Raw genomic sequence first — 12,471 nt, forward strand, 5'->3', positions numbered from 1 at the left:
AGCTGTGACCTTGCTTTGCTGATTATTCACTTTTGTGTAATTACAAATTTACTGGGAGATGAAAAATGGGACCTGCACTGTTTGAAAGTTTTGCAGCAAAGTTAGGTGCAGTCCAAAGACCTGCTTGAGGTTAGGGTCCTTAGTGGAGGTCAGTCAAATTTAAAGGTGGGATGTGTTTTTCACAACTCTAGCGTTGTCAGACGTCATTAAAAACGTGCCGATAAAAAGTGAGTCGTCACGTTTCCATTTTAACGAGCTTAAAAAGCTTTTCATGTTGCTCCGACAAAGTCTTCCTCATCTCGCCCCCGGCATGAATCGCAACGCTTCTCTATTTTATATTATGAATCGAGTTAGCTGCTCCCATTGTTGTAAAGGCATTTGTGATTGGACACCGCATTTCATTTTTAATGTTCCGCTGATCGAGAGAAACCTAATCTTAAACTTCCAACTTCCTCCTCAATACAATTTGGTCCCTTAAAGTATGACATGACATGTCCCTGCACTCCACTGCTTCCACACATTTGTATTCACGCAGGACACACGCATGGGCAAGTGAACATCCTGAATCATTTAGTGACTAAATGAGTCCCTGCTGACTCCAGCAGCGCTACTATACTCCGCTTGAGCTTGCGTTAGTGATTTTGTGCGTGCGAACGAAAATTTGGTGTGTGTGCGTTGTGTCCGCATTGTGGCTCCCCTTTGCAGCGTCAGCATCCCGTCGCGGGGAAAGAGCCATGGCGGTAAACACATTTTTAATTCAATCACATTAGAGTTAAGTAAAGCGCACCTGACATAAGCCTTCTGCATACGGCGCCGCCAAAGCACAATAAAGTCCACCGACTGAAACTTTTTTTTTTTCTCCACTGACACGGTGGTGTCATAAGTCAAACGCAAGACCCTGATGAATTTGTCAAAAACTTGCATAACAACAAACAGCATGACATTTCTACTAATTATTATGCCTTGTTTATTTTGAATTAAATCCACCCACTAATCCAACAGCACCTGGCATTAAAATCGAGATACTGCATGAAAAATCTTCATTAGTCAAAACATGTTTTTTAAGTCATTAAAAAAAAAGTTGAAACAGTCTTCCTCGCCCACTGAAGATCAAAACCTTGTCTAGTACAAAGCTAGCGCTTTGGCGCCTTCTTGTGGAAGGGAACTATGATGAAGTGAGGGGTGGAGCTTTAGTTAGTCTGTTTTGATCAATTAGGTATGTTGCATGATTATATTGAGGAAGTTTTTTTCTTTTTTTGTATAACAACAATGATATTTGTTGACAATAAATGAGACTTAAGGTGATATTTTCACTTATTAGTTTTGTGTCGAGTTCAAGACAAAGTCACAGTCGACGCGAGCACAACTTGGACCCGAATGCTACTTTCTTGTCTATGATTTTATGCAACAGGAAATGAATTAGCGTTTAATTAAGTTGAAAAGTTTCGTAGTGAAGCAACGATGATTTGGACCGTGTCAGGCGGAGCATCAGGTGGCGTCGCGCTCCAGTTAAAGCAGCCGAGCCGACCCCCGTCATTGTAGCGCGCAATTGTGCTCTTTTACAAGCTTGTCACCACGTGCACCTCCATAAATAGACAAACGAGCGGGTCGTATCAATAAATGAAGAGCGTTTTAGCACAGCCTGCCTTCCAGTGCGATTACGCTAAAAACACACTTAATTGGTTGTCGCCTTCGCTCTGGTGGTTGCTACTGTGTAAATATGATTGCGTTTATCGGCAAAATGTGTTTGTTTCAGATTATTGGTCGTCCATCCAGCATGTCTTCTTTTTAAAAACAATTTGTTTTCCAAGCTGCATATTTGTGATTGAATAGAAATGAGGCTTTTATTTTTCTTAAGCTTTTTTTTTTTTTTTTCTCAAACACCATTACAGCCTTGAGGCCCATACAAACAATTGTTAAACAGATGCAAACAAGCAACTCTACAAGAATCTAAGGAAACGAATTAGAGATATTATGTGTGGTTTGCAGGTCATGTAGAGCTGGTTGTCAATTGTGCAACAACAAAAATGAATGTTGGATTGACAGAAAGTGAATGAAGGTGAATATTGATGAGCAGGGGACCCAGGATAGAGCCCTGGAGCACACCTGGATAAGACCCTTGCTTACTATTTTCATTTTAGCCAGAGCTTTAATGCAATCTTGTTATTAAGATGGCACTTGTAACATAATTAGCAATGCAAAAGGTACTTCAACATGACCTGTTGGCCATTTAAAAGTTCTACAATGACCTTTTTTATATGCATAATTACTTAATGGGTGAATTGATTTTAAAGGCCTGCTCAAATGGCGGGTCAGACTGTTATGTTCACCTTCCCAAGGCCCAAAATACAAATACGGCGGGGCTTAAGATCATCCTTATCCCTCCCTCCTCCGATTGTTAAGGCTGCATCCGTTGCCCCAGTAATGAGAGACGAGAACATTAGAGGGGATGAACTAAGAAATGAAATATGTGGCTTGCGTGTGTGTGTGTGTGTGTGTGTGTGTGTGTGTGTGTGTGTGTGTGTGTGTGGAGTAGGAAGCAGTGAGCAGGTCTGCAGGCGAGAGATAAGACCACTTCAAGTGTCACTACAAGACACTACATTGATCTGCGGGAGACGAGGCAAGCAGACGGAGGGGAGGGGAGGGGCAGGCGGGTAAGGAAGGGACTGTGATTAGTATGAATAATAGACTTCTAAACACAATTCCACATGCACTTAAATTGTTCTTATAAATGAACTCGGCTCACTATCTACCTGCCACATAAATAAAACCGTTTGCAAAATTCCAGCAGGGGAGGAAAGGAGTCAGGATATCATATTGTTTACGCCGAGGATATATGACAAGCCAGTTCAAACGGAAGAATTAGCTCATGTTATTGCCGTATTTCTGCATAAAAGCAGCTGCCTGTCTGTTAAGTGGGAGGCCTTTATTAATATTCAACAATGTGAACAGGATATTACAATGTACTATGTCTCGTTAAACGGGAATTGAAAATCAGATAAAAGGGACTATTACGGAGAGACGCAGTAAAACGAGAAGAACCGAGGCGGACTGGGGGGAGCTAATATACGGCGTACTTCGTTCAAACATAATGGACACACGTCATAATTGATTGACTTGGGTATGTAGCGACTGTGTGTGTTCAGTATTTGTGTGTGTGAGCTCCAGATGGTAGGTTGAGTGTGCTCGTCTACTCCAGCCGCTTGACTCAGCAGTTTTACCTCCACAAGGAGGCAAGGGAATAATTAGACTACTTAAGAGCTTGTGCATATACCAAACAGGGTTAGCCCAGAGTGGCAGCATCTTGTTTTTCCAGGCATTAAAAAAAAAAAAAAAAGAGACATTGCGCAAAATATTCAGAAAATCTTTTCCGATTTTATTCATAAAGTGCGCTGTCGTACCTCATGCATATGAGTCACTGCTCACCCCCTCCCTCAGCTGCTGCGCCAATGGCGATATTAATTTTAAATGAGAGGCGGAGCCATGGGGTGCATGGAACCCTGAGTCTAATTTAAGAAATCCTTTTACCCATGGAGGTGGTAGTCCATCACGAGGTAGGAGATTTGTATTATTTTCTAACAGATTTTTTCCTGTATTCTGCTCATTCTTAATCATTAACTTGCAAATAATGGCATTGATTTTCCATTCAGTCCAAGAGATGGTATAGCACCTGTTTTCTTTTTTTTTCTTCGCTCCAACAAGCAACAAGTGCGGATGATTGCATGCCCTTTCCAGGATTATTCGGCTTGATGTCCCTTTTTTTTTTTTTGCACCAGAATAGCCACAGACAAAAAGTGAGCGAGCGACGTAGCATCTAAAGTGTGTTCAGGAATTTCAAAGCGATAACCTGACTTCCCCGACCACCTTTTTTTAATACAACATTGCAGCCTATTATTGTAAGGGTAGGAGGGTAAAAAAAAAACCAGACGAAGCAGCAGGCTGCAAGCGTCCGTTTGATGAACAGGTTGTGTGAAAGGAATCCAGCTGCTGCACATCATCTCATTAGTAGCCGCCGCCGCCGCCATAGCAAGCCGCATCAGCAGCCAGAACCAGAGCCGCGGACTTTACAGAGCGGCCCAGCCTTTGTGTGCTGGAGAAAGTGACTACTGAGAAGCACTAAAGCAGACATTAAGAGTATAATAGTAATGAGCTCAGACAAACATTAAGGACACTTTTGAAGGTTTTAGTTTGGATTGTTTTTTTTTTTTCATACAAATAGGAACAATGATCCAAGTAAAAATATATATTTGATCTCATTGAAAAAAATTTCAAAACATGTACGTTGACTAGTTAGCTTTAATATTTCATTCTTAGTACTTATTGCTGTCACAGGATGGCATCAAAGCACTATTTTTCTTTTAGGCAAGGCTATAGGAGCTCCTCCCCTCACTTCAACATAGTTCCTTGAGCCCAAAACAACCTTTCAATTGGCTCCAAATTAAAGAGTGAGCTGCCATCCAAGCATGCACAAAACAAATACGCTCAAATGATTCATTCTAAAACGGATTACCCGAATTGCACTGCTCATAATTTGAATTAAGTGTATGACAAAATTTGTGAGGGGGGGGCGAAGGCTCCAGCCTGCTGCCCTGCGTTCACGGAGCTAGCTTAACCCCTCTTAGCCTCGCTGACAAGAGTGACAGAGACATTACTAATCCGCCAGTGACAAGTGGCTTTTCCTGCTTCCCAGCATCCTCCTTCCCCTTTTCTATCATCATGCAGAGTGACTTGACACTGGCGGAAAATGTTACAATATTACTGCTAATCGGCTGCATAAATCAATACTGAGATAATGTGTCTTTAATTATGTGAAGTTACTTATTTACCCACCTTGGTATCGGTTACCGGTATCGGCTGACGTCGTGAAAACCCGATACCTTGAAATAAGGCTGGTATTGGCCCGATGCATGAATACAAATAGAAAGTCATCCATTTTGGTTTGAGGCGGCAAATTAACACACCCCATGCTCTAAATTGTCCATGTGAATCTGAGTGTCATTTGTTGTTTGTCTGTGTGAATTCTAACGAGTCCTGAGTGCGTCCCGCCTCTCGCTCCAAATCAGCCCTGACCTTAATGAGGACCAGCGTTATAGAACACAGATATAGTTAATTGAGAGTGAATGTTCCCTATTAGACAAAACGCCAATGAACTCTTTTACCCTCCTCAGCCAATCTTGGGTGTCTTCAATTAGAAAAAGTAAAACGGCGGCTGTATGGAAGACGCAATGCGAGTCCAAGCCATTCTGCCACCAGTGACGTCTCTGGCGTGGCTTCCATTTTAGTTTCTTTGATCATATTGGCAACCACGCGCACCCCCCTCAGGAACCCCCGCTATTGCACCGCGTCTTCGTGATTGACACCCACTGTGTTCTTCATAGGAATTTGAGCAATTAACGGACTCATTTCCAGGAAAGGAGGGAAGAGGGGGCGTCAAAAACCAAAACATGAATCTGTTTCACGCTGCGATTCTTTGGCGAAAGACACGTTTGAGTCGCGTTTGTGTCGAAGGGCTGTCTGGTGAGTCACGGGGAGTATTTGGTTTGACGGTCACTTTTAATCACATTCTAATGAGGTTGTGTTTGTGCGCCACCGTCGTTTTGTGTTGACAAAACTTGCTAGTGAGGTGGCGCAGCATGAGTCCAGGAAGTTATATATGCCTTCTATTTTGTTTTTGGGATTGGGGGGTGTTGACTCATTTCATCTAAAATAACAACCATTTTGTACATGCTACATTTGTATTATGGTCCATTTTCTAGAAAGCTTGAAGTTAAAACAAAACTTTTGCTTTGGGAGTTGAGATTTTTAAGGGTCTAGGAGTTTGGGGATCATGGGTATGTTTAGAGATTAGGTGTTTAGGTTCAGGATTAGATAGGAGACTAGGGGTTGGGACATAGGGTTAAAGGTTAGTGGTTTATATTTTGGATTAGGGGTTGAGGCAAGAATTTAAGGGTTAGGCTTGATGCTTGGGTGGGTGCTCAAGGTTTAGGATTAGGGTTGGAGATTCAACGTCAGACGGGGTTCAAATTAGGGGGTGGGATTAGTGGAAATGGTCAAAAACATGGATTTGTGACATGATGAACAAAGATCCGAGATCCCTTCGCTCACGCATACACAAGCACGCACATGCATGTGCCAGGCCTTTCACCTCAAAACATTCAGTAAAGCCACAGCACGCCAAGCGGCGGCACGGCATGTAGTACCTCGACATATGGGAGCGGGGAAGTCCCACACGGCAGTGTTCCCGGCATTGAGCACACAGGTGAGCGTGGCGTGGCCGTCCAGGACGTAGCCGGACACGCAAGCGTAGCGCGCGCTGTCCCCCACGGCAAAGCGCCCGCCGCCGCTTAGCACCGCTTTGGGCGGCACGCCGGGGTTCCCGCAGGATGTACTGTGCAGCTCTGTGGGCGGAGAACAGAAGAAAGGAGGGTCAGTCGGGTTAACCGGGCGGAGCGTCACTCCAGCTGCAAATGTATGATCATAGAAAAGGGCAGTAACTTGACAATGCATCCCATCGGAGCGCTTATAGATTTCAATTAACGTGTGGTTGATGACTGGAGTGGAACTCCGAGGAGTGCAAAGCTTTATTACACTCCAAAAGACAAAACAAACTGGCTTTTTTTTTTTCTGAAAATATTGGTCCTGCTCCAGTTTTCCTTATCCACATTCAAACCTTTGCAGTGTGCTACAACAGAGGCAAATCTAACTTGACTGAAAAAGCTTAAATATGTTGCCAAACGTCGCTGAATTCCTAAATTCTTATTTCCTAACGGTGAGAGTCGCACAGGACTATGTTAAGCAATTATAAATCAAGATTACAATGGTAAGTAGCGATTTAGCTCGATTGTTTTGATGAACACCATGCGTGAGGCCCCGTGGGAAGCCAGACTTTCACACACTGCCAACGGGAGACGAGGCCCGTGAAGTCGAGCAGATGTTTGCCTCCGTGCGCCGTCGTCTCTGCCAGCACAGACCGCCGCGTCCTGCGAGAGCATTTGCGTGCTCTCCGGTCGTGGCGGCCAGATGCCAAGAAACACGATTCAACTTTTTTTAGAATCAGACGCCGAGGAAAGCGCGGTCGCTGGGACGGAACTGACTCGTCTTCCGCTTCCTTGACAAGTTTTTCAGCTCTGTCAAGGTGCAGGATATGTTGAAAGCAAAACGGTCTCCCGAGAGCAGGCACCATTATGAAAAGCGGGATCCCTCGGCGCAAGTCAAAGATGTCAGATGTCATCAAGATAGGCAAGGGGGGTGGGGGAGAGAAACGCTTTCCAGATAAACAACTCAGGGTTGCGCAATGCAGGCTGAATTTTCAAAAAGTTTGCATCCTATACACACACATATACATTCTTGCATATTTCAGTGCGTACAGAGTACCATATAATAAAATATATTCTACAAAACTCCAAATTAGATGGAAATGATCAGCTGTAGCCGTGCAGCCTTTAAAGTTAATGACTTTTCTCCCTCAAGATGCATTTGCCTGTGTGCATATGTTGCTGGCAGATGTGTACTGTATACACATTTACTCTATATGTGAATGGGAGAGCGAGAGGGAGGGAGGAAAGGGGGAGCAGAGGACGCTACGAGCCATAAAGCAGGATGCTGATGGGAGACCGGGGACCGGCTCTGCTCTTACAGTTTCCGCGTGATTGATACAAGGATGAAAGCGTGCAGACAGATAGGATTTAGGGAGGTTTGGAGGGGGGAGGATGATTGAGGGGCGGCTGGGAAGGAGGAAAGAAAGGAGGATGATCGCTGAGACTGGTTAAGGGCAACCATGTTGCCAACGTTAGCGTCATACATGCTAGCGCCGCTACGTCAAAGTCAAGTTACTGCCCTATTGTGTTAAGGCTTTCATCAATTATTCCAGACATCGTTTTTATCGGAGTTCAGATATTCTCATGAAGCCTTGTTGCTATAAATGTTTTGTTCTTTATTATTAATGCCTATGTCAATGGTTAATCACTCTGTAACAGATGTTTAATTACATGCTAATAGATGTAAATACAGGGAAGCCCCGCCGAGGAGCCGGTGGGCGGCGACGACTGATCGCTATCACGCCAATTAACGACTTCTAGATCGTTCATTTAACTCCGAGACGCCTCGCTATTGTTGCCGGAGCGACGCTCATCACTCGCCGTGAGACGTCCCTCCCTCTTTCTTTCTTTCTCGAAAAAAAGCTTCCTCGATATGAATAGCATCCATTACTCGGCTAATGAGGGCCGCGGCGCTTAAAACTTTTTTTGGGGGGGAAAGGAGAAAACGAGGACATAATTGACTTAATGGCGGGATAAATTTGCCTCCAAACGAGTCTCGGCTCTAGACGAACCAGTAAAAAACAGAAAGGAAATGAACATACTTTTATGTACAGTCATTAGTTGGGTTTGCGCTTCCCGGTAGAGTCTTTTTGCAGGAATGCCTTGGCTGAGGACCCCCGGCTTATCTCAACACACACATAGAAAGGCAGGGTCATCCATCATTGTGGCGGCCCCACCGTGATCGGATGTCGGCTTGTGACCTGCCGGCCTATTGATTGTGTACCTGGTGGCGTCGGGATGCTCGCGGCGCTTTGTCGTCCTATCACAGACACATTTAATACTACGCGCACACATGCTATTGCCACGTTGCTTTCATCACTTTTTCATCCGGGCTTCCCTTAAATTACATTCCCTCGTTCCAATCATTTGCTCGACACGATTGCACGTGAACCCCCGCTTTATTGCTCTTCATCTTTTACACCGCCGCTATAGTGTGTAATTTTTAAATCAATACTTTTGAGGGGGGTGTTTACATTTTGACCCTGAGGTAAGTATTACAGTTAGAGTTGAGCATCTTTAGTTCAGAGGTGGAGCTATAATAAATGACAGAGAAGATTTCCAACAACTTGAAGCAGTAGCTAGTCGTCATTGCATATATTGCATGTATTGCATGTATTGCATTTGAAGACTTACTGTTTAATCCATGCTAATTTCCAGTAGCCTGTCTATGGACTTTCCCATTATATGTTAGCATTAGGCTAACTGACGTTTATCTATCTTGTAAGCTAGCAGACCTGGGCAACACCAGCACAATCGCGCATTCCGCGACACCAACTCACTATTTTACATTATGAATGTAAAGTTGTCTTTGATCCGCCTGCCCGAGTTTGCCGACATTTCATAGTTCCATCACGACACTGGATTGGGTCGCCAGCGGTCGTGCCAGACTCTCGCCAGTTTACTGCCGGGCGCCCTCAATTATTTATCGTCACCTTTTCTTCCTCCCTAATTACTCGCTCCGTCTTTCCATCTCTGCCTCGCTCTTTCTCACCCCTTGTGCCTCTCCCCTCTGGTCCGCCATAACGATCATTCCGGTCTCATTCGCTTCATTACAAGCTGCTGCTTTTTACGGCCCATCTGTAGACTGATCTGCATTCGTCGCACGCACGCAGATACGGAGATACAGTCGGCAGGCCGGGATACAGTCATCTAACCTCCACTCCGGGAAGCATTTACCTGGACTTTTATTTCTCCCTTGATAAGCAATTACAGTTACGGCTAAAAAAATAAATAAATAATGATAATAAAGGAATGATGGAAGAAACGTCAGACGCTTTTATGCTTTTACCGGGTTTTAGTGAGATGGATGACACACCCAAAAAAAACCGTCTGTCAGCACCATCTTGGATTAAAGAGGAGCCATCTTTGTTTTTTCACCTTAACAGAACAGCTCAAGGAGCGCACAAAAGATACGTATGATGGACGAATCTAGCAACAAGAAAAAAAACAAAGGCATTTTCCATTAAAAATCTTTCAAATTTGGAGAGATATTCAAGCGAGTAGTGTTCGTCTTCTCGCTCCTTCTTTGACTCAAAAAAACAGAGTGGATACTCTACAACAAAAATCTTTGCTATTTCTTGAAAATGTTCGCAGTTCTTTTGCAATGTTGTCAAATGTTTCAGGCTCATGCTCCAAACCCGGCAGATAACTTCAATATATTCCCAATTCACTGGCACATTTCCACTCCAGAGGCCTGTCCCTCCTATCGCCCCTGAGAACCTTCACGCTCTTCTCATCCCACCATGCATCAAGTTCAAAGTAGTCCTCCACACTTTCAAAGGCTTCCCAAAGCACCTAGCCCTTTCCTCCTGCTCCACCACTTGAGGTGTACAAATACATCGCAGTCATATTCACATCTTTACATTTTCTTGTAAACTGCGCAAAACGGTACGAGTTCCCAAACGGAAATATGAGGTGTCTTTAAGTGTGAATAGCTGAGTGACATCCATCAAGGATTTAAAGTAATCACGCCTCTTTTGCTTCTATATACATCAATCTAAAACCGATTGAAAAGATCCAGCAGAAAGCTTTTTCCATTTGTTTTCTTCCCTTTCAGAAGCTTCGCGCTCTCAGCTGTAATATTTGTGCGATATTAGCACTATTGACAGCGGGAGGACGTCTGTCTCCCTTCACTTTTAATAACGTATCCGCTGAGCTGTCTGTCATTCAGACGTGCGCAAATTCTTTTTCTTTTTGATGGCGGCTGAAAGCGCGCATAGAAAAAAATACAAGGCCGTGCGCACACACATACACACATACCGTGAGATAATGGTATTATTGAATGTGTGGCATTGAAATTGGATTATAAATGTGGCCATGAGCCAGTCGCTGTTTAACAAAAAAGTGGAATTCGAAACAAAAAAGCCTTAGCATGGTCAAAGTAAGCAGTTTAAAGATGATCAAGCTGGGGAAATGTCAAACAAAAGTCCACAGATCCACATTACATATTTTCATCTATGGCGTTACAGTTCTGCTTAAGCTCCATTAAGTTTTTGAAAAGCTGCAATGTCAGCAACTTACTTTCACACAACATCCCAGCACAACCTTACAAGGACAGTGATGAACATCTCTAATAAAGCAACGGTCGCAGCCACTTCAGCGCCGGTGTGATTAAAAGCAATTATCATTATTTATGGAGGCATCAACAGCAGGGGGAGGGGAAAGAGATTGCATCCGACGACATCTGGCAGCCGTGAAGATGCATTTTCTCCGTGCGAGCGTGTTGCTAATGCTCGTGGAGATCAAACGCTACAGGACTGGGAGGCAACATCTCGCTGGATCTTTATTACGCAGCAAATGCACCTTCATCCCTGCAGCGAGCGAGAGTCCGGCTTTAGAGCGTCCGTGCCTTCATGTTATTCGGGTGCCGTGTGAACAATTAGACACGGGGTTAGCTGAGAAGTTGGGAAGCAACTCCAGGCCATTTTAGCTCCATTCTGGACAACCAGATAAAGAGCAGGTTAGTGCTGAGCCGACTGCAAAAAGCCTTGCTACATAAAAGGCTAAAAGGAATTTAAAAAAGAAAAGGAGCAGGTTGCTGTTTTCAGTCAGGTCGACACAATTTAAGGGCATTGTGGTCTTTTGAAGACCTTGCTATGCTATGATTCATTTTCTCCATTGCAACTCATTCATTCATTATTAAAGGGAAAGTCAAAAAATCTTCTTTGCAATCATTTGTTAAATGCACTCCCACTAGTGTAAAAACTTTATTCTGATTTATGGAATATACTGTGCTGCAACATAGCTAATTAAAAAAAAATACACATCGCCAAACGAAAAATGGCATCGCTGTGATGTCACAAGGCGCATCTAATAGCTAGCCACTTTGGAACAAACAAAGGCTAACCAGCGCCAAATACATGATAATTCACGGTTGGCTGCTAAGCAACCAATTCCAAATATACCAGATAGAGTTATAATAGATCGTCCAGCAGCGGAAGGCAGTCATGGGGAAAAAAAAATATCCTTCCACTAATGCACTGAATTGTTTTACGAGTGAGAACGAGATATCAATATTGAATCACTGCGCGGAGGGCAGTGACAATAAAAGAGCATTCTTCACCTTGGCGTGAATTAAAACTCGCCGTGTGCACCCGTGAATATCAGGCAGCGGTATTAATTAAAAGGCGACAATGCTAATTGGCTCGATCAATAACGGCTCGTTAGGCCCAGAGGGACGGAGCCGGCGTCCAATAGGAAATGGTTTTGTGCAACACATGCGCGCACACGCACGCACTTTGAAATTGGTGCCATCTGGAAAGACGGCGTCACCTCGGATAGCGAAAGCAGAGGCGGACGGGGTTAGCCAAGGCAGATCGAAAGCTACAGTATGTCCTGAAAATTGAATCGATATCCATTAAGAGACTCAACAGCACAGTGAAGCGGAGAGGCTGAGAGAAAGGGATTTCCAAAAAAAGATCAGATGCCATATGTGACATTGAACAGAGCTGAGTAAATGAATGCGGCCCTCCAGAGCTGATCAATAGCGCGCGACACTTCTTCGCTCGCTGAACACACATGCACACGCATATGGGCTCTCTTCTTTTGCCTTTCGCTGTCTTCTTGGCTTTTAGTGTCAAGGCTTCATCGGCGATGATGTTCAGTCCCGCGGAGAAGATGCTCTGTAGCTTCACCTTGAGCAGGTCATAGTATC

At 44.1% G+C, this 12,471-nt stretch overlaps 1 protein-coding gene across 1 annotated transcript in view; it reads right to left on the minus strand.

Moving 5' to 3' along the window:
* Positions 1 to 12,471, minus strand: part of LOC119129875 (CUB and sushi domain-containing protein 3-like) — a 140,824-nt gene that overhangs the window by 78,727 nt on the left and 49,626 nt on the right. Inside the window, 1 exon segment of the mRNA XM_037263228.1 lies at positions 6,201 to 6,398. Coding sequence (XP_037119123.1) covers positions 6,201 to 6,398 — 198 coding nt within the window.

Source organism: Syngnathus acus, chromosome 11, assembly GCF_901709675.1.
Source record: "Syngnathus acus chromosome 11, fSynAcu1.2, whole genome shotgun sequence".
Classification (NCBI taxonomy): domain Eukaryota; kingdom Metazoa; phylum Chordata; class Actinopteri; order Syngnathiformes; family Syngnathidae; genus Syngnathus; species Syngnathus acus.